This window comes from Elephantulus edwardii, unplaced genomic scaffold, assembly GCF_000299155.1.
Source record: "Elephantulus edwardii isolate Elephantulus edwardi_28Jun2011 unplaced genomic scaffold, EleEdw1.0 scaffold00079, whole genome shotgun sequence".
In the NCBI taxonomy this organism is placed as follows: Eukaryota; Metazoa; Chordata; class Mammalia; order Macroscelidea; family Macroscelididae; genus Elephantulus; species Elephantulus edwardii.
Genome location: NW_006399829.1, coordinates 10,451,025 through 10,470,346, shown reverse-complemented (window position 1 = coordinate 10,470,346; position 19,322 = coordinate 10,451,025). Strand labels below are relative to the sequence as shown.

Below are 19,322 nucleotides of genomic sequence, written 5' to 3'. Positions count from 1 at the left end.
TGGGAAAAGAGTAGATAGCAAACATTGCAGTAGAACAGATGATGGGAAGAATTGTTTGGAATATACAATTAGGCATTATATATATGACAATAATCTCTAAGAGGGTGGGTGGGAGCGGGGATGGGGAAGAAAATATGTAACAACCAAAAAAAGAGAAATAAAAATGATATCTTCTTTTTAAAGCTAGATATTACTAGGTATATATACTAAAGAACTAAGAGCTGGAACAGGAACAGATATATGCAAGTGTGTACCGTAACATTGTTCACAATGATAAAGAGATGAAAATTACCTCAGTGCCACAAAATGAAGGAATGGCTAAAGAAACAATGGTACAGTCACACAATGGAGTACAATGTTACACAGAAAACAAAACACAGAATCATGAAACATTGTACATAATGTGGATGAATCTAAAGGGTACTATGCTGAGCAAAATAAATCAGTCATATAAAGACAAACAATGTAGAAGATGACTATTGCAAAAAAATTAAAGACAGGTTTATATATGGATGGAATCATTTCAGTATGATTACCAGAGAGGGGAAGGGAGGGTAGAAAATGAATTAATAGAGAATACTCATTAATATCACATGTCAGCAAAATACTGCTGAAGATCATGAAAAAATAACTAGAGCAGTACATAGATATGGAACTGCCAGATGTTTAAGAAGTATTTAGAAGAGATCATGGCACCAGGATATCACTGCTGATGTCGGATGTATGCTAACTGAAAGTAAGGAATACTAGAAGAATGTCTATTTGTGATTTACTGACTGTGCAAAGGCTTTGAATGTGTGGATCATGACAAGTTGTGGATGAATGGGATTCCTAGAGTACTCATGTGCTCATGTGGAACCTATGCCTAGACTAGGAGGATGTTGTACAAATAGAGCAGGGAAACACAGCATGGTTTAAAATGAGAAGGGAGTATGTAAGTATGTGAGGGTTGTATTCACTCTCCAAACCTATTCAAGTTGTATGTTGAGCAAATTATCTGAGAAGCTCCATGAGGAGAATGTAGCATCAGGATTGGAGGGAGACTCATCAATAATGTGTTATGCAGATGACACAACCGTGCTTGCTTGCTGGAAGTGAGGAGGACTTGAAGCACGTGTTGCAGAGGATCAAGGAATGCAGTCTCCAGTATGAATTGCATCTCAATGTCAAGAAAATAAAGATTCTTACCACTGGACCAATAGACAGTGTTATAAAGAATGGAGAGAAGATTGAGACTTTCAACACCTTCATTTTGCTTGTATCAACAATTAACACTCTTGGAACCAGCAGTCAGGAAATAAGAAGCATTGCACTGGGAAAAATCTGCAGTTAGGAACCTTTCCAAAGTATTGAGGAGTAATGATGTCAGTCTGAGGACAAAAATGTGTCTGATTCAGGCCAGAGTCTTTCCGATTACTTGCTATGCATCTGAGAGCTGCACAATGAATTAAGAGTGACAGAAAAAGAATTGATGCCTTTGAGTTGTATTGGAGAATAGCACTGAACATCCTGTGAACAGCCAAGAGAACAGCTATGTCTTGGAGAGGGTGCAGCTGGAGTGCTCTTTGGAGGTAAGAATGATGAGGCTTCGCTTCACATACTTTGGACATGTTGCTAGGAGGGGCTAGTTCTCAGATTAGGACAGGATACTGTCAGGGTGGAGGCTCGGCAAAGGAGAGGAAGACCCTCAACTAGATGGATTGACACAGTGACTACTGCAGTGGGCTCTTGTGTGTTAGGAAGTATGAAGATGGTGCAGGATACAACAGGGTTCAGATCTTTTGGTCATAGGGTCGCTATGAGTCATACTCGACAGCATCTAACAACGATTTATTAAGTTAGGTGAAGGGAAAGACAATATGGAATGAATGGATGATCAAATACTGTGTATTGTAATTCAAAATGTTCATGAATGATACAGAAAACAATATGCTTTATAAACTTTCATTCAAACCACAAATTTTCTTAAGAAAAAAACTACCTTTGATAATGGAGTAAAATTTTTAGTTTTATAATGCCTTATGCCTTGAGAAAGAGAGAGAAGTGTGTATATGTGTATGTATATATTTTTGTATTTTATGTGGTTTTGAAATGGGTAAACCTTTTGCTGTCGAGTTGAGATAGAATCACAGGGACACTACAGGGCACAGAACAACTGCCCCATTAGGGTTCCACAGCTATAATTCTTATGGAAATAGACTGCAATACCCTTCTCCCCTGGGTTTGAACTGCCAACCTTTTATTTAGCAGCTTCTTAACCAAATAACCAAACATGATATCACAAAATCATGCAAGGGCACGAGATCCAAATGGTAAGACAGGCCAATGAGTTTGGGTTTATTTTTTAAACATATTATTATTATTATTAATTTTAATGAAAATTTACAGAGATTTTGAATTTCCATTCATTCATTGTTGCACCTTTCTCCCTGCCCACCCCTCTCCTTTAGTTCGTTCTTCTCTTTGAAAAGTAAAAGAAAAATTCTTTCATTGCTATACAATCCCTCCTCCCAAGTCTAATCCACTATGCAGCCTTTGTTCTGGACTCCTGTCATGACAATAATTTCTAATCATATATTCACACAATGGAATACTACACAGCATTGAAAAACAAGGAACTCATGAAATATTATTCAAAATGGGTAAAGCTGGAGGACATTATGCTGAGTGAAATATCTCATACACAAGAGGACAAATACTGCATAGTGCTACTGGACTGACATTGGGGTTGGGGGAGACTGAGAAAGATGGGATAAATTATGTACACTGCATTGAAGCACATGAGAGAGAGAACTGTCTAAAAGGCAAATGAGTTTTAAAGTAACTGAGTTTCAGACTACACACTGCAACAAGTCTTTCAGGATCTTCTACTTCCCAATTTTAGCACATCATACAAGAATAATACCCAAACTTACCTGAAGGACCATCAGAGATCCTTGATAAAATAGGTAGAATATAATAAAGCATGTCTACTGTACACTGAAATTTAGGACTGTCTTGAGGAGAAATACTTGTGCAACTGAGCTGGAAGGTAACCAGGTTGATTTTTTTCAAGGGACACTTTGACGGGGAAGACAAACTACAGTCATTCAGACTTGGATAATTAACAGACATTTTCCTGAAAATGAACGATGTGAATCCGCCACTTTAAGGAAAACAACTGGCAGTATTTGTTGCCAATGATAAAGTCTGAGCTTTCTGATAAAAATTGGAATTTTAGAGACCTTGTATTTATTAGCTTGTCTTGGCATGTTCCCAACACTTAAAAATGTTTGTGATAAAATGGCTGCTGATGTTAATAAATCTTAAACAACCAAAAATATGAAGTTTGATATGAGAAAACAAAATATGTCAACATTTAGAAGACTGGCAGAACTCAGTGAACCAAATATTTTCCAAATAATCAAACATGATATTACAAAATCATGCAAGGGCAAAAGATACAAATTGCAAGACAGGCCAATGGGTTTTCAAGTAAACTGAGTTTCAGATTCCACATGACAACGAATAATCTTTGAGGATCTACTACTTCTCACTTTTAGCACAGCATACAAGAATAATATCCAAAATTATCTGAAAAGGCTATTAAGAGTAACTCTTCCTCTTTTTCTAACTATATACCTGTATGAGGTTAGTCTTTCTTCATATAGTTAATGAAAGCCACATACCAGGAAAGATTGGCTGCAGAAGCAGGTATAGGAATACAACTATTAGTAAATCAGATGTCACACTAAGACACCTGTTTAGTTTGTTACTACAAATATAATATACCCCCCAAAAAAAGGTTTTTTTTAATTTAAGAGAATGTAGCTCAATAAAATATGCTAGGATTTTTCACGAGGCTGAACTCATAATAATAAAATTTAATATCACAAAAGCAGGAGTTAATCAGGGGTGCACAAGGAAGATACAGGGAGGTTCTGAAACAGTGTTATTAATATTTTCCTCAGGTAAGGTGGACTAAATTGGAACAAATACTCAAAGATATTCCTAACTTTTACCCTCAGTAAGAAATGGAAAGTTACAGCAATAGTTAGAGAAGCCACAAGAATTTAAATTCAATTATATATCTCACTTTAAATTCCAAACCACTGGTTAATTACATAAAAGTGTATGAGAATGAATAGAAATCCAAAATCTCTGTAAATTTTCATTAAAATTAATAATAATAAAAATTTTTAAAAAATAAAGTTAAAAAAAGGTATGAAAGATAAGAACTATATAATTAAATACCAAAAGCCAATACTTAAAATCAAGGAGATGCTTTTCACAGGTCACACAAGGCCAACACAGGTAGCATGCACTATAAATAAGTACTTTGATAATCTGTGGATTAAGAGCCACTAAACCATAAGATAAATATAGCTGGCACCAGAATGAATATAACGCTTCTGGAAGGAAAGCATCTAAAGCCATTCAGGACAAGGGAGTGGCTTTTCTATTTTAAAAGATCTTTGGGGAAAAGGGTACCAGTGAGCCCTCCTTAGTAACTATGTTTCTTAGGCAAAATGTTACAGCAAAAGAATCCAGCACACTTTAAAATGACCTGTTTGCACAGTCATTGGTTGCTTGGCACATCGTACTGGTCAAGAGAAGAGCCCTTACCTAGGATAAATGTTCCTGAAGACATGACCCAAGAGCTGCACCCGAGCCAAGTAGCCAAGGAGTGGATACACAGTCACCATTTGGAAGAGCAGGAATATCCTTGCAATGAAGGACAGGATGTCACTGCTAGGGAAGTTGTCTAAAAAATTCTAATCCAAGAAAAAGAATGAGATAATGTTAGAAATAATATTCAGGTCATACGATTTTATAAAGTGAAATGTCTTTTGCTTACTTCCAACACAGGAGTTAGTTGCTCAATGGACTGGTGCTGGTCCACAAACTCCTTGTTAACTAGTCAACAGTGTTCTCAGCATTCAGAAACGTATGAAAAATTGACACTGCCAACTTTTTATTCTATTTTATAAAAGTATCAGTCTGAAATGGACTGAACAAAGAATCCCTCACATTTTTCATAACAGTCTGAGAAGTAGAGCTGTGAAAAGGCTCAGCACAATACACAAATTTGTTTCAGTATAGTTAAGTGGCTAATTCAATTGCACACTATTTCATTCTCATAAGCTCTCTTGTTCTTTTCTTCTCAGAAGCATGAGAGCCTTTCCAAAATAACTATTACAGAATAAGGTGAGAGTGTATCTATCACCTATGCAGTGTTGTCATTATTTACAGTCCATTAATAAACAGAGATTTATTGTTATTCCCTCTTAGGATCAGTTTCTTCATTTTACTTTGGATTCCAAAAGAAGTTAATCACTCAATTTTCAGTTCTGCATTTTATCTTTTCAAACACAAATACCACAGTTATTCCTATTCCTGAGGGAGTGGGATTTATATGGAGTTGTTCACACCAGAGAAATTGCCAGCAAACATGTGGCTGCCAAAGAACTTCTGGAATGACAGAAATCAAGAGTAAAGGAACATTTCAAGCCAATGTAAGTGCAGCATTACAAATCTATTTTTCTTAGAGACATGTGAACATTATTGACCCTATTATGTGGAAATAATCTTTATTTGTAATAAATCACAAAATGTATTCCACTAAACTCCACTGCTGGATAAATTCCATGATTAGAAAGAATGTCATCTGCAAAGTGTTATTTACAGAAGATTATATATAAAGTCTTACCTGTTCAATGCAATCTTTGGATAATGGTGGTGAGGGAAATGAAGCAAAAACTAGGACTCCAATATAAAGATAAGTCAATGTCACCAGCAAATATGCAATGGATAGGTCCCTGACCTAGAAACAAAGAATGCTGTTGTTGTAATTATGTACTGCTGAGTTGGAACCAACTCATAGCTGACCCTCTAGGAGGTTTTCAGAGGCAGTAAATCACAAAGGAGGAGAATGACCACCTTTCTCCCTCAGGGCAGCTGGTGGACTCAAATCATGTACATTTGGGTTGACAGTACAATTCCTTACAACTAAGCTGCCAGACTACTTCCTGTAAAGAGAGAACAATACTCCCATAATACTGAATAAATTAAGTAAATTCACCTGAGTAGGCTAAGAAGACTTTTAAAATAGAATACTTATCTTTTTTTTGTTGTTGTTTATGTGGGTATGTTAGCTGTCAAATGCATTGAAAATGGTCAAAACAAAATCCATTTACTTACAAGTATTCAACCAAACTTTTTTTTTCTAGACTGGAGTAAGTATACTAAACTACCTGTCAATGGAGTAAGTATACTAAACTACCTGTCAACTAATACCAAAGGTGGTTTAACACAACTACTATAAAAGGTAATGTACTTACCAAACTATATAATATCTAGCCAAAATAACAAAACTACAGTATAACAAGAAAGCAAGCACAAGCTACCTTCCATATGACCTAGAAAAGGTTTAAAAAAATGTTCTCCAAGTGCTAAATCATCAAAGCATGGTTAAACCATGTTCAAACACACATAATAAGGAAGGAAAGCTAGTTAAAGCGTAGACAGTAAGTAGGTACTAAAGATAAGTCTAATAAATCCAAACAGTAAACAAAAGGAAATCAAGAGGCAGCTGTTCAAACAGCTGCATGATGTTATTAATGGAATCGGTAAACAAACACAAAATATTAAATAAAGCTATGGCTTTATTCCATTGCTGCTCCCTCCCTTCCAATCACTCACCCTCATGCTCAAGACACTTAATCCAGCCAGCTGTCAGATTCAAAGAGACCAGACCAGAGCTGACAGATCTGGTCCCCATCACCACTAAAGTTACAGGCAAACAGCTCAGCACGACGAAATTATGGCAATGAGCCCACTCATTTTTGTTTTAAACACAAGTTACTTTGAAAGTGGAGAAAACAGACGAGGAAAAAAAATTACATACATTTTTTACTTCAATGTTCTGTTGGACAACATGATAAAAAACCCAGACATTTGGTTTTATGAAATCGATCATAAGCAACAGTTGTTTGTTATGTACCACAGGGTCCAAAGTGACCCATAGCTGACCCTCGGAGGGTTTTCAGAGGCAGTTAATCGCACGGGGAGGAGACTGCCCATTCTTTTCCTCCGGCAAAGCAGCGGGTGGCCTCAAATCCCATGCCTTTGGGATTGCAGTGCTGCTTCTTGCCACTAGGCCATCAGAGTTCCCTAAAGCAATAGTAAACAGCAATAAAGTTGCATGTTGAGCTATTCAATAATAAAGCAAGTTCTAAGGAATCATAAGGCCAGGTCTAAGTTGATAATCAGGCTTGAAGATAAACCAGGGGTTACATACCCCAAGTTAGGTGGGGAAGAGGCCTGTGGAGCTAAAGGAACCTACACTACGCAGATGGCTTCCAGTTCTCTCAAAGAATTCTTTAGTTGTATACCAATGAAGGAATTTTTCCTTTTACTTTTCAAAGAGAAAAGCAAACTGGGGAGAGGGGGGGAGGGAGAAAAAAGAAACAATGAATGAATGAAAATCCAAAATCTCTGTAAATGTTCATTATAATTAATAAAATAAAATTTTAAAAAAAGAAGCCTTTAGAACTGGAGGGAGCAGAGGCTGATCACATCTCCAAAGATCTCAAGGGCTCTTTAATTTATGAAGCTCTATGGCCCAATATAACTTGAGTACATTCACTATCATGTGATCTTGGGAGAGACTTGTAGAAATGAACCAGACAATGTCTGTTTTCCTCTCTGAGAGTAGTGATCTCCCATCCTTTACAGTTATTCTGTCCTCACACAATTAAAACCACTCAAGAGCAGAGGTTAAGTACCACTAAGGGGATCCAAGTCACAGCTGACCCTTCAGTCGGCTTCCAGAGGCTGTAAATCGCACAGGAGGACAATGGCCATCTTTCTGTGGTGGAGCAACTGGTGGATTCAAACTGTGCTCCTCTGGGTTAGCAGAGCAAATCCTTACCATGAAGCCACTAGAGTCCCCTCTCATCATAATGCCCGAAAGTTATTCTGTCCTCAACTTAATCAGTGCTACCCAAGAGCAAAAGCAGCACTGGAAAAAAGCAGAGGTAGTTTTGGAAGGTGGAAAAATCTGTTGTGAAAGAAAGTTATGTGGAAAGAAAGATGGCCACCACTTTGTCCATAGCTTGTAACCTGCATACAACCTGATTATGATGCTTCATTCCGACTTCCTATAAAATGTGCACTTTACAAGAGGAGAATCTGGTGTAAATTCAAGAGCTAACTTTTCCTGCATGATGGGAGTCCCAGAGTGAAGCATATAGTTAACATGCTTGGCTGCTAAGTCTGTGGTTTAAGTCCATTCAGAGGTACGTGGGAGGAATAATTAGTCACAGTCCCACTCTGTCATTTGGAACTTGTAACAGGCCTATCTTCTGAGGTGCCTCTCAGAGGGCTCAAACCTTTAATCTTCCAGCTAGCACTTAACTATATGCACGAGCCAGGGCCTGACTGCGTGTCATAGTTAATAAGTAACAAAAATGAAAGTTATCAAAGATAGGTGACAAGTCACAGATAACAAGTGGTGCACCATCCCCCTGACACACACGGGGCTGCCGTGAGTCACGGTCACCATGCAGCAACTGGTTTCCCCATGAGATCGTTTCCTGTTCCACTTCCCTGTTCCCACAGCACTGCCTACCTACCTTAAATATAGCAAGTACCACACAGTCACACCATAATGCAACCATAATTCATTAACAGAAAAGTGATCTATGCTCATGGTATGAACACGCTCCAGCAGAAAGACTATATCCATTGACACCCAAAAGCAGCCAAAGTTAATCACTCTCAGATCAAGTTGTTGGTATTTTGATTTCTCTTTGGGCCTTTTTCATCTTCATATCATCAATACCCAGGGCAATGCCTGACATAAAGTGTGAGTAAAGAAACTCAGGAAATACAGATTAAAAGAAAAAACCAACCATCACAGTGACTATTTTCATTTAAGTACTTAATGATGTGATAGGCTCTGTGCTAAGCACGCCATATATATTATCTACTTTAATCCTCAAACCAACCATTTTCTTCATTTTGTGGGCAAATTAAAACTAAGTGTAGTGAGGTCACAAAACTTATCTGTGGCTACAAAGTGAGTAGCCAGTGAAGCCATATGGGACTTGGGTTTGAAATTGCATGCATGCTCTTTAGAGATCCCAAGGGAGAGCTGACCAGTGTCCAGGACATCTGTGTCCTAGCTGCTCCTGTCAGTTGTTGTCAATTGTGACTCATGGAGACTCCACAGGGTTTTAAAGACAGTGTGACCTTTTGCAATCATAACATCAGGCCTCCTGAGGTGCCTCTGGACGGGTTTAAACCTCCAACCTTCTGGCTAGTCTTGAGCTCTTCACTGTCTACACCACCCAGGGACTGAGAGCACGTCACGGTTAATAAATAACAATAATGACAGTTATCAAGGCCAAATAAGTTACAAATAACAAAAACACTACAGAGCACCTATACAGATGCAAGAGAAACATTATCATCCGAAAAGTTTTCTACTTCCTACAACCTTCAATGTGCTTTCCATAGAACTGGGTCAGTAGCTGAAAGACACTCTAATGAACAAAAATATGCTTTTCCTATAAAACAGCAAGATTCAGCATGAACTGGGAAATTCACTACTTATGAACAGCATTCACACATGTGGGCTCAGCTATTATCTGGCTCAAATCTAAGCCACTACTGTTATCAGGCCTCCTAAAAGTCCATTTAATGGAAAAGGGTGGAGGAGGGGAAAGCCATTGTTTAGAAAACTGACACTCAAAGCAAAAATTTCTTTTTTAAAAATCCCAAGTGACAATATGAGCTGGTAATATGATGAGAAATATTTATTAATAACATAACCTACTCTATTTCATGAAGAAGCAATGCGGTAGGTATAGGGCATGAATAACAAGTAGGATGCCAACTCAAAGTGAGAACTCTGCTTACTATGTGGCCAAAAGTGGGTCTGGGAACATACTCTGTTTGTGAAAACATGGTTTATTATTTGTTTCACCAATCATTCATGATGAAAATACTATTCAGTGATGCATTTACAACTAATAATGACAGAAACCGACCACACAGACATACCCAAACATTTACATAAAAACTTCTGCTGAAGTAGTCAAGTAACTAACAGATTGCTTGTGCAGAAGAAGCAAAAAGTAAATAATAGATTAAGATGTAAGGAGTCCCTAATCCTTTTTAAACTGAGGATAAGAAGACTAAATAAAAAGATAAAACTAAACAAGCAAGCAAAAAGGCACTATGCATACATAAGTTCTGATCCAAACATGAGAAAATACAAAGGATGGTCATCATAACCCAGGATAGTTACAACATAAACATATGCTGAGGATGAGAAAGGATTCAGATTACACTTAACTTCATTTTTTTCGTTTTGGGGTGTATGTCTTAATAAGAAATAGAAATCACATCATATTTAATAATACATTTTAAAAAGTATCACAGCACATTTAGTTACATATATTAAAAAATTAGATTAAATGAAGTCAAATTTGAAATTTCAGAAACATTTTATCTATTCATTGTTGTTGGGTGCCCGTTTGACTCATAGTGACCTCAGGTGACAGAACAGCCCCCTAGGATTTGCTAGGCTGTATCTATATTTGGAAGCAGGAGTGGCATCCACTTCCTAAACAACATGCCTCTCTAGAAACTCTATGAAATTTGATAAATGATGATAGTTAAAGAAAGGCTTCAGGCCTTTTGTTCATAGGTCACTATGAGTCGTGCTTGACTCGGTGGCAATCAACAACAACAACAATCTGTTTGGGAGCTCAATTAGGTGCTCTGGGATTCCCTTCTTCTCAGTGTTAGCCATAACTTGTTATGATCCGTAGCTAAATGTCTTTGCATAGTCAATAAAGCACAAATAGATATTTTTCTGGTATTCTTTGCCTTCAGCCAGGATCCATTTGACATGTTATCATCAATGGTAACCTGGGTGTCAAACCCTCTTCTAAATCTGGCTGCCTCAACAATCTCTACCAGTAATAATGATATCAAACCATTAAACCCCCACCTGGATTATCATGATAGAATCCTGCTTAGCCTTGAATGGTGTTTTTAAAACACAAACTCCAAAAGTTATGTTTTCCTACCTCATTGGGAATAAAAGCAAGATGTTGTCATACTGCATACAGCTTTTTTTCCCAGCAAAGGATCTCCCTGGTTTTTTTTTTTTTAACAATTTAAAATGGGAGTGTGCATGAGAATTTACAAAACATTCACCATTCATATACATTTTGTTGTAAAATATTGATTACAACAGACTAATGTAATTGGTTCATTAACAATGCCTAATCATCCTCTTCCCTGGTGCCACAATTTCTTCCAACTTCTGCTTGAACTTCTCGCAGTTCCCTGTCTATGTATGGTTCTAGTTGTTTGACTTTTTTTTTTTCTCTCTCTTTTTTTATTAATTTGAATGAAAGTTTACAGAGACTTTGGATTTGTTGCACCTTTCTCCTTGCCCAACCTCCCCCTCTCAGTTTGCTCTTTTCTTTGAAAAGTGAAAGAAAAATTCCTTCATTGTTATACAATCCCTCCCCCAACTCCCCGTCTACTCCACGATGCAGCCTTTGTTCTGGACTCATGTTATGACAATAATACCTAATCATATATCTCTTTTAAACAGTTCTCTCCCTCGCTGTCCAGAATGAAGGCTGCATCGTGTAGTGGACTTGGGGGGAGGGATTGATAACAATGAAAAAATTTTACTTTTCAAAGAGAAGGGCGAACTGGGGGGGGAGGGGTGGGCAGGGAGAAAAGTGTTCTAGTTGGATTTTTAATGATTTTCAGTGGTATTTTGCTAACATGACATATTAATGATATTGTTGGATAGTTTTCATATTCTTTTGGATCACCTTTCTTGGGAATGGGAAATAATAAAGCTTTCTTCTAGTCAGCCGAAATGAATACGTAATTGTACTCCTGTGAAATCTATATCTAGACCAATAGGCTGTTGTGAGAACAGAGCAAGGGAACTACATGGTTGAAAACTAAGAAAGATGTCAGGGGAAACTGAACTCTAGAGGAAGAATGTGTTAGCAGGACTGGAGGAAGATTCATCAATAACCTTTATTAGGCAGATAACACAATTTTGCTTGCTAAAAGTGAGGATAACTTGAAGTGCTTGCTACAGAAGATCAAACACCACCGCCTTCAATATGGATTGCATGTCAATGTCAAGAGAACAAAAATTCTCACTACTGGACTGATAAGTAACATCTTGATAGATGGAGAAAAGATTGAACTGTCAATGGCTTCATCTTACTTGGATCCACAATAAATATACTTGGTGTCAGCACTCAGATTAGAAGATGTATTGCCCTGTGAAAGTGAGAGATCTCTCCAAATTATTGAGGTGCAATGATGTTGGTTTCAAAGTGAGGTACATTTGATTCAGGTCATGATCTGTTCAATCACTTGCTGCTACGCATCTGAGAGCTGGGCAATGAAGAAGGATGACAGAAGAAGAATTGATACCTTTGAGCTGTGGTGTTAGAGTATTGAATTTCTCATGGACTGCCAAAAGAACAAACAGGTAAGTCTTGAAGAAAGTGCAGCCAGAGTGCTCACTGGAGATAAAAGATGATAAGGCCTTTTCTCACATATTTTGGCACATTTCTAGAAGAGCCTATTCCTTGGAGAGGGACATCATGCTTAGAAAGGTAGAGGGATGGGAGGTAGAGGGATGGGGAAAGAGAGGAAGACCCTCGACCATGTGGACTGACATAATGACTGCAGCAACGGGCTCCAGTCTGTCAGAGATTGGTGTATGGCACAGGATAGGACAGGATTCAGATTGGTTGTTCATAGGTTCACTATAAGTCACTTGATGGCACCTAAGAACAACAAAAACAACAATCACTAAGTCTCTCTTTTGTGGAGCCACTGTGTAGGTTCAAATCACCAACGTCTGGTTGTTACTCATACTTACTTGTGCCACAAGGGATCCTGTTCAGGAGCCTCATTGTTTTCCTTCTTCTTTAGATCCAAGTCTAATTATAGTTTATGCAGAAGAAAAAGAGATCTTTTCTTTTGTCTTCATTTATATCTTCCAATTTTATTTATTTCTTGAACTAAAGATAAGTAGGCTGATTGAGATCTCATTGAATCTATGGATTGCTTTTGGTAGGATAAACTCATAACCAGTAAATCTTCTAATCCAGGAACTCTTAACTGAAGTCGTCTTTAATCCTTTTCAGCAGCGATTTTAGTCTATTTTTGTTGTTGTTAGGTGCTACTGAGTTGGGTATGACTCATAGCGACCCTATGAATAAAAGATTTGAAACCTGTTTTTTTCCTGTGCCATCCGCATACTGCCTGACATACAAGAGCTCACGGTGGCTGGTTGAGGGTCCTCCTCTCATTGCTGACTCTCCCCCCTTCCTAGCACCATGTCCCTCTCCAAAGAATAGCCTCTCTAACAACAAAGTATGTGAGGTGAAGCCTCATCATTCTTGCTTCTAAAGGGCACTCTGTCTGCACCCTCTCCAAGCCATATTTGTTGTTTGTTCTTTTGGCCACCCATGGGATGTTCAATCCGGCTCTCAGATGTAAAGCAAGTGATCAGAAAGACTTTGGCCTGAATCAGATGAACCTTGGTCCTCAAACTGACATCATTACTCCTCAATAATTTGGGGAGGTTCCTAGCTGCAGATGTTTCCAGGGAAATGCATTTCCTTATTTCCTGACTGCTGGTAACAAGGGTGTTAATTGTGGGTCCAAGCAAGATGAAGCTTTTGACAGTTTCAATCTCCTCTCCATCCATCATGGTATTGTCTATCAGTCCAGTGGTAAGAATCTTTGGAAAACAGCTGTCTGGCCAACGGATTGAAAAAGGTCCATTTTTGTTCCCATTTCTAAGAAATGTGATCCAAACAGAGTGAGGAAATTACTGAACAATAACATTAATTTCTTATGCAAGTAAAATACTGCTGAAGGTCATTAAATAAAAGGCTAAAACAGTTACATAGATAGGGAACCACCAGAAGTTCAAGGGTTTAGAAGAGGCTGTGGCACAAGGGATATTACTGCTGATGTGAGATGGATCCTGGCTGAAAGAATTCCAGGAGAATGTCTATTTGTGCTTTATCAGCTATGCAAAGGCATTTGACTGTGTCAATAATAACAAGTTGTGGCTGACATTGAGGAGAATGAGAGTCAAAGAGTGCTTAACTGTGCTCATGTGGGACGTGGATCTGGACCAGGAGGCTTTTGTGTGAATGGAGAAGGGGAACACTGCATGGTTTAAGACTGATTAAAGTTAACATTGTATAAATCTTTCATGTCCTTGGTTAGATTTCTTTCTAGGTATTTCAATATTTTAGATGCTATTGTAAATAAAATTGTTCCCCTAATTTTCTTTTCCGATTTCTCATTGCTGGGGTACAGAAACCTAATTGATTTTTGTTTGCTGACCCTGTATCCTGCAACTTTGCTAAATTCCTCTATTAGCTTTAGGAGTCTTCCTGCAGACTCTCTGGAATGTTGTATATATAGTATCATATCATGTGCAAATAGACTATTTTTAAAATCCATCACCTTGTGACATTTGTGTTGAAACAGCCGTAGGCAATCAAAGCAATATAGTGTTATAAAGTAAGTTTCTTATATATAGCATATAGATAGTTTTTGCATTTTTAAAAAAGACAAGTTAATAATTTCTATCTTTTAGTGAAAATGTTTACATTAATGATATTTAATATAATTAACAGTATGATTGGGCTTAAATCTACCATCTTGGTATTCAGGGAGATAGGGTGGTCTAGTGGGAAGGAAATGTGCTGCCAATCAAAAAGGCACGTGGCTCCAATCTGCTGGCTGCTCCATGAGAGAAAGATGGACAACTTCCTCCTGTGCACCTTACAGCTTCTGAAAACCCACCACATGACTCCATGGCAGTGAGATGTACTTAGTGTCAATTCTAGCCAGTTTTGACTTGAAGGTATATAATCTCAACATCTTGAGATTCCCTCTGCCTTTTTTTTTTTATTCAATCTTCCTTCTTTTCCCATATCTTCTTTTATATCACCTAGATACTTTTATGACTATTTCTATCACCATTACTGGCTTATCAACTGTGTGGTTTTCATTAAGTGTCCTCCAGTCTAGTAGAACCCATAGCAAGCTTATGAACAAAAGATCTGAACCCTGTGCTATGCTCACACTTACTGATACATTAGAGCCCATTGCAGCAGTCACCATGTCAATCTACCAGGTCAAGGGTCTTCCTCTCCTTTGGTGACCCTCTACCATTCCAAGCTTTATGTCCCTCTCCAAGACATAGCCCCTCCTAGCAACATGCAAAGCCACATCATCTTTGCCTCCAAAGAGCACTGGCTCCATCCTCTCCAAGACATATTTGTTTGTTCTTTTGGCAGTCCAGATTCAGATATTCAGCGCTCTTCTCCAATGCCACAGCTTAAAAACATCAACTCTTCTGTCAGCTCTCAGATGTCTAGCAAGTGATTTGAAAGACCATGGCCTCAATCAAATGCACCTTTGTCCTCAAACTGGCGTCCTTACTCCTCAATAATTGGGAGAGGCACTTGACTGCAGACTTTCCCATTGTAATGCATCTCCTGATATCTTGACTGCTGGTACCAAGGGTGTTAACTATGGATTCAAGTAAGATGAAGTTGTTGACAGTTTTAATCTTCTCTCCATCTATCACGATGCTGCCTATCTGTCCAGTGCTAAGAATTTTTGATTTCTTGCCACTAAGATACAATCCATATTGAAGGCTGTATCCTTTGACAGTCTGCAACAAGTGCTTCAAGTCCTCCTCACTTTCAGCAAGCAAAGTTGTGTCATCTGCAAAGACTCATTGATGAGTCTCCCTCCAATCCTTATGTCACACTCCTCTTCAGAGTCCAGCTTTTCAAATAATTTGTTCAGCATACAGACTGAATGGGTAGGAAGAGAGACTACAACTCTGACCCACTTCCTTCTTAATTTTAGACCATGTAGTGTTTCCTTGCTCTGTGTGCACAACAGTCTAGGTATAGGTTCCGCATGAGCACAATTAAGTGCTGTGAGATTCTCATTCTTCCCAATGTTAACCATAACTTGTTATGATCCACAGTCAAATGTCTTTGCATAGTCAATAAAGCATAGACATTCTTCTGGTATTCTTTACTTTCTGCCAGGATCCATTTGACATCAGCAATGATATTCCTGGTACCATGGTCTCTTCTAAATCCTTCTTGAACATCTGACAATTCCCTATTATGTACTGTTTAAGCTGTTTTTAAATGATTGTCAGCAGTATTTTACTTGCCTGTGATATTAATGATATTGTTCAATAGTTTCAAGACTCTGTTGGATCACCTTTCTTGGGAATGGGAACAAATATAGACCTCTTCCAATCTGCTAGTCACACAGCTGTCTTCCAATTTTTCTAGCACAGACTGGCGAGTGCATCCAAGGCTACAATTATTAATTGAAACAAGTCAACTGGTATCCCACAGATTCCTGGGGCCTTATTTTTTGCCAATGCCTTCAATGCAGCTTCATCTTCCTTCTTTATTACCATTGGTTTCTGCTCATATGGTACTTCCTGACATTTTTCAGTGTCAGGTGCTTCTTTTTGATCCAGTGATTCTACATATACCCTCTATATTCTTTTGATGCTTTCTGGGTCATTCAATGTATTCCTCATAGCATCATTCAATATTGTGATTCGAGACTTAAATTTGTATTTCAGTTTTCCCTGCTTGAGAAATGGAGAGTGAATACTTCCCCTTTTTTTCCTCCAATTCCAGCTCTCTGCACATTCCATTAAAATACTTTGCTTTGTCTTCTCAAACTGCCCTTTGAAATCTTCTGTTCTGTCCTTTTACGTCATCATGTTTCCCCTTTGTTTTATTTCTCTACGGTCTAGTGCAATTTTCAAGGTCTCTTTTTACACACATTTTGGTTTTTTCTTTCTCCTCTGTCTTTGTAATTACCTTTTGCTTTCTTCATAGATGATATTCTTCATAGCTTCCCATAACTCAACTATTGGTGTTCAATGCTACAAACCTATTCTTAAGATGATCTTGAAATTTAGATGGAATAGATTCAAGATCATATCTCGGTACTCGTGGACTTATATATATTAGGCATTAGTGGGATGAGATGGACTAGTTTTGGCAACTTCGAATCAGATAATCATATAGTATACTATACAGGGAATGAAAAACAGGAGAAGAATGGTGTTACATTCATAATAAAAAAGGTAAATTTCTAGTTCTATCCTGAAGTACAATATTCTGAGTGACAGAATATTATCCTTACACATACAAGGACGATTTATTAATAAAACTATTATTCAAATATACACTTCTACACTTAGGGCCGAAGAGGAAGACATTGAAAATGTTTACCAAATCTTACAGTCCAAAATTGATGGAACATGCAATCAAGATGTGTTAATAATAACTGGTGACTGAAAAAAAAAATGAAAAAAAAAAAGACTAGTGACTGAAATGCAAAGTTGGAAACAGTGAAGAGCTAGAATTGGAAAATACAGGCTTGATGATGATAGAAAAGAAGCTGGAAATAGAATGATCGAATTTTGTATTTTCAGTGATTTATTCATAGCAAATAGTTTTTTATAAAGATACAAATGGTGACTTTACACATGGATTTCACCTGATGGGCTGTACAGGAATCAGACTGACTACATCTGTGGAAGGCATTGTTGGAGAAGCTCAATATTGGAAGTCCAGGGGTGGACTGTCGGTCAGACCATCAATTATTTATGTGTAAGTTCTAACTGAGGCCAAAGAAAATGAAAATAAGTCCATGGGAACCCAAGATATCAGCTATATCTCTTCATTCTTCAAGGGTTGTCATATGGCAAGGGCTGGCAAGCAATTGGTACCATGGTTCTAATCTAGTTTGCTACCTGGTCAGGTTCTTTTATTTGTTTGTTTCTAAAAATACCCCCAGCAATAAAGACAGCTTGTCTCCACCAAAAAAAAAAAAAAAAAAAGAAAAAAAAAGTATGATTAAAACACAGTTTTTGTGTTACCAGTTATTTGTTTACATATTATCTGTGGCTGTTTTTATGCTGCAAGAGCAGAATTGAGTGGATTTTACAAATACTATATGGGTCTGCAAAGCCCATACCATCTAAAATATTAACAGAAAAAGTTTGCTGACCTTTATGTATTAAATTTGAAAACTGAGTTCCAGAACAAAACTGCTTAATTGTACTTCAAATATTGATTTTAAAAGTCTGTCTTCAGGAGATACGAAGCAGGTTCCTCAGATAATTACTTACATTGTTTTCTTGATTCTTGTTGTTCTTTAAGAGTGTAATTGCACAATTATGAATAAAGAACGCAAGAGTTAGCACTCCAGTCAGTTGTGGAAACTCAAATCTTATCTCTATAAAAAAGAGAGAGAGAGAGAGATGGGGGGAAAAAAATGAAAACTGACAATTAAAAGATGAATACAAGCAGCCAAAACCTGATTACTAAAAATTGCTTGGTATCTTTTTTGTCTATGGTATATAAATATGAAAATGTTTTACAAATTTCCTCAAGTCAGGCATTATAATTAGACAAAGCACTTGAAAAGAATCAAGAAATGACTACACTATGTAGGTAATGTATATCAGCTATTCTTGTGTAACTGTAGCAATGGGCTCAAGTGTTAGAGATGGTGAGGATTGCACAGGATAGGACAGAGTTCGGATCTGTTGTTCAAAGGGTCACTAAGAGTAGTAGTTGACTCAATGGCAACATAACAATGCATTCCTGTACGAGGTTACAAAACTAATACTTGGCAGAGCAGAAATTCAACTTTAACTTCCGTCTGTAAAATTCTTTCTCATTAATGTATTGGAATTCGCCAGGGGATGGGGGACGGGGGAGTCTAGAATAGGAATCAATGAAAAGAAGATTGGTCATTTAACATTCTTCAATAACGAATCTAAAAAGCATTGACTCACAAAATATTACAAATAACAAGAAGAGATTGGTAAAAGATGACATAGCCATACAAAGAAACACAGTATTAGAAAAATAAAGTCATAGAGAAATATATTATGTTATGGAAAAATAGTCATGATTCAAAAAGGGTGTGTATATGTACATGTGTATGCAAAGGAAAAAAGTGGAGTGTCCACAAAAATGCTGCTCTGACTGATGGAATTTATGATGAGGCTTTGTTTCATACTTTGGATACATTGCTAAGAGAGATTATTCCTTGGAGAGCGACTTCATGCTTGGAAATGTGGAGGGACAGTGAAAGAGGAAGACCCTTAACAAGGTGGATTGACACAGTGACTGCAGCTATGGCCTCAAGTATATCAGAGATTGTGAGGATGGACACATTAGGACAGG

The 19,322-nt window shown here is 37.6% G+C and overlaps 1 protein-coding gene across 1 annotated transcript in view; it reads right to left on the bottom strand.

The window, feature by feature from the left end:
- Positions 1–19,322, bottom strand: part of SLC38A9 (solute carrier family 38, member 9) — a 103,240-nt gene that overhangs the window by 10,569 nt on the left and 73,349 nt on the right. Inside the window, exons 10-12 of the mRNA XM_006889558.1 lie at positions 18,257–18,363; positions 5,690–5,803; positions 4,606–4,754 (exon numbers count right to left, since the gene is read on the bottom strand). Of these exons, the coding sequence (XP_006889620.1) occupies positions 4,606–4,754; positions 5,690–5,803; positions 18,257–18,363 (370 nt within the window). The remainder of the gene's footprint in view (positions 1–4,605; positions 4,755–5,689; positions 5,804–18,256; positions 18,364–19,322) is intronic.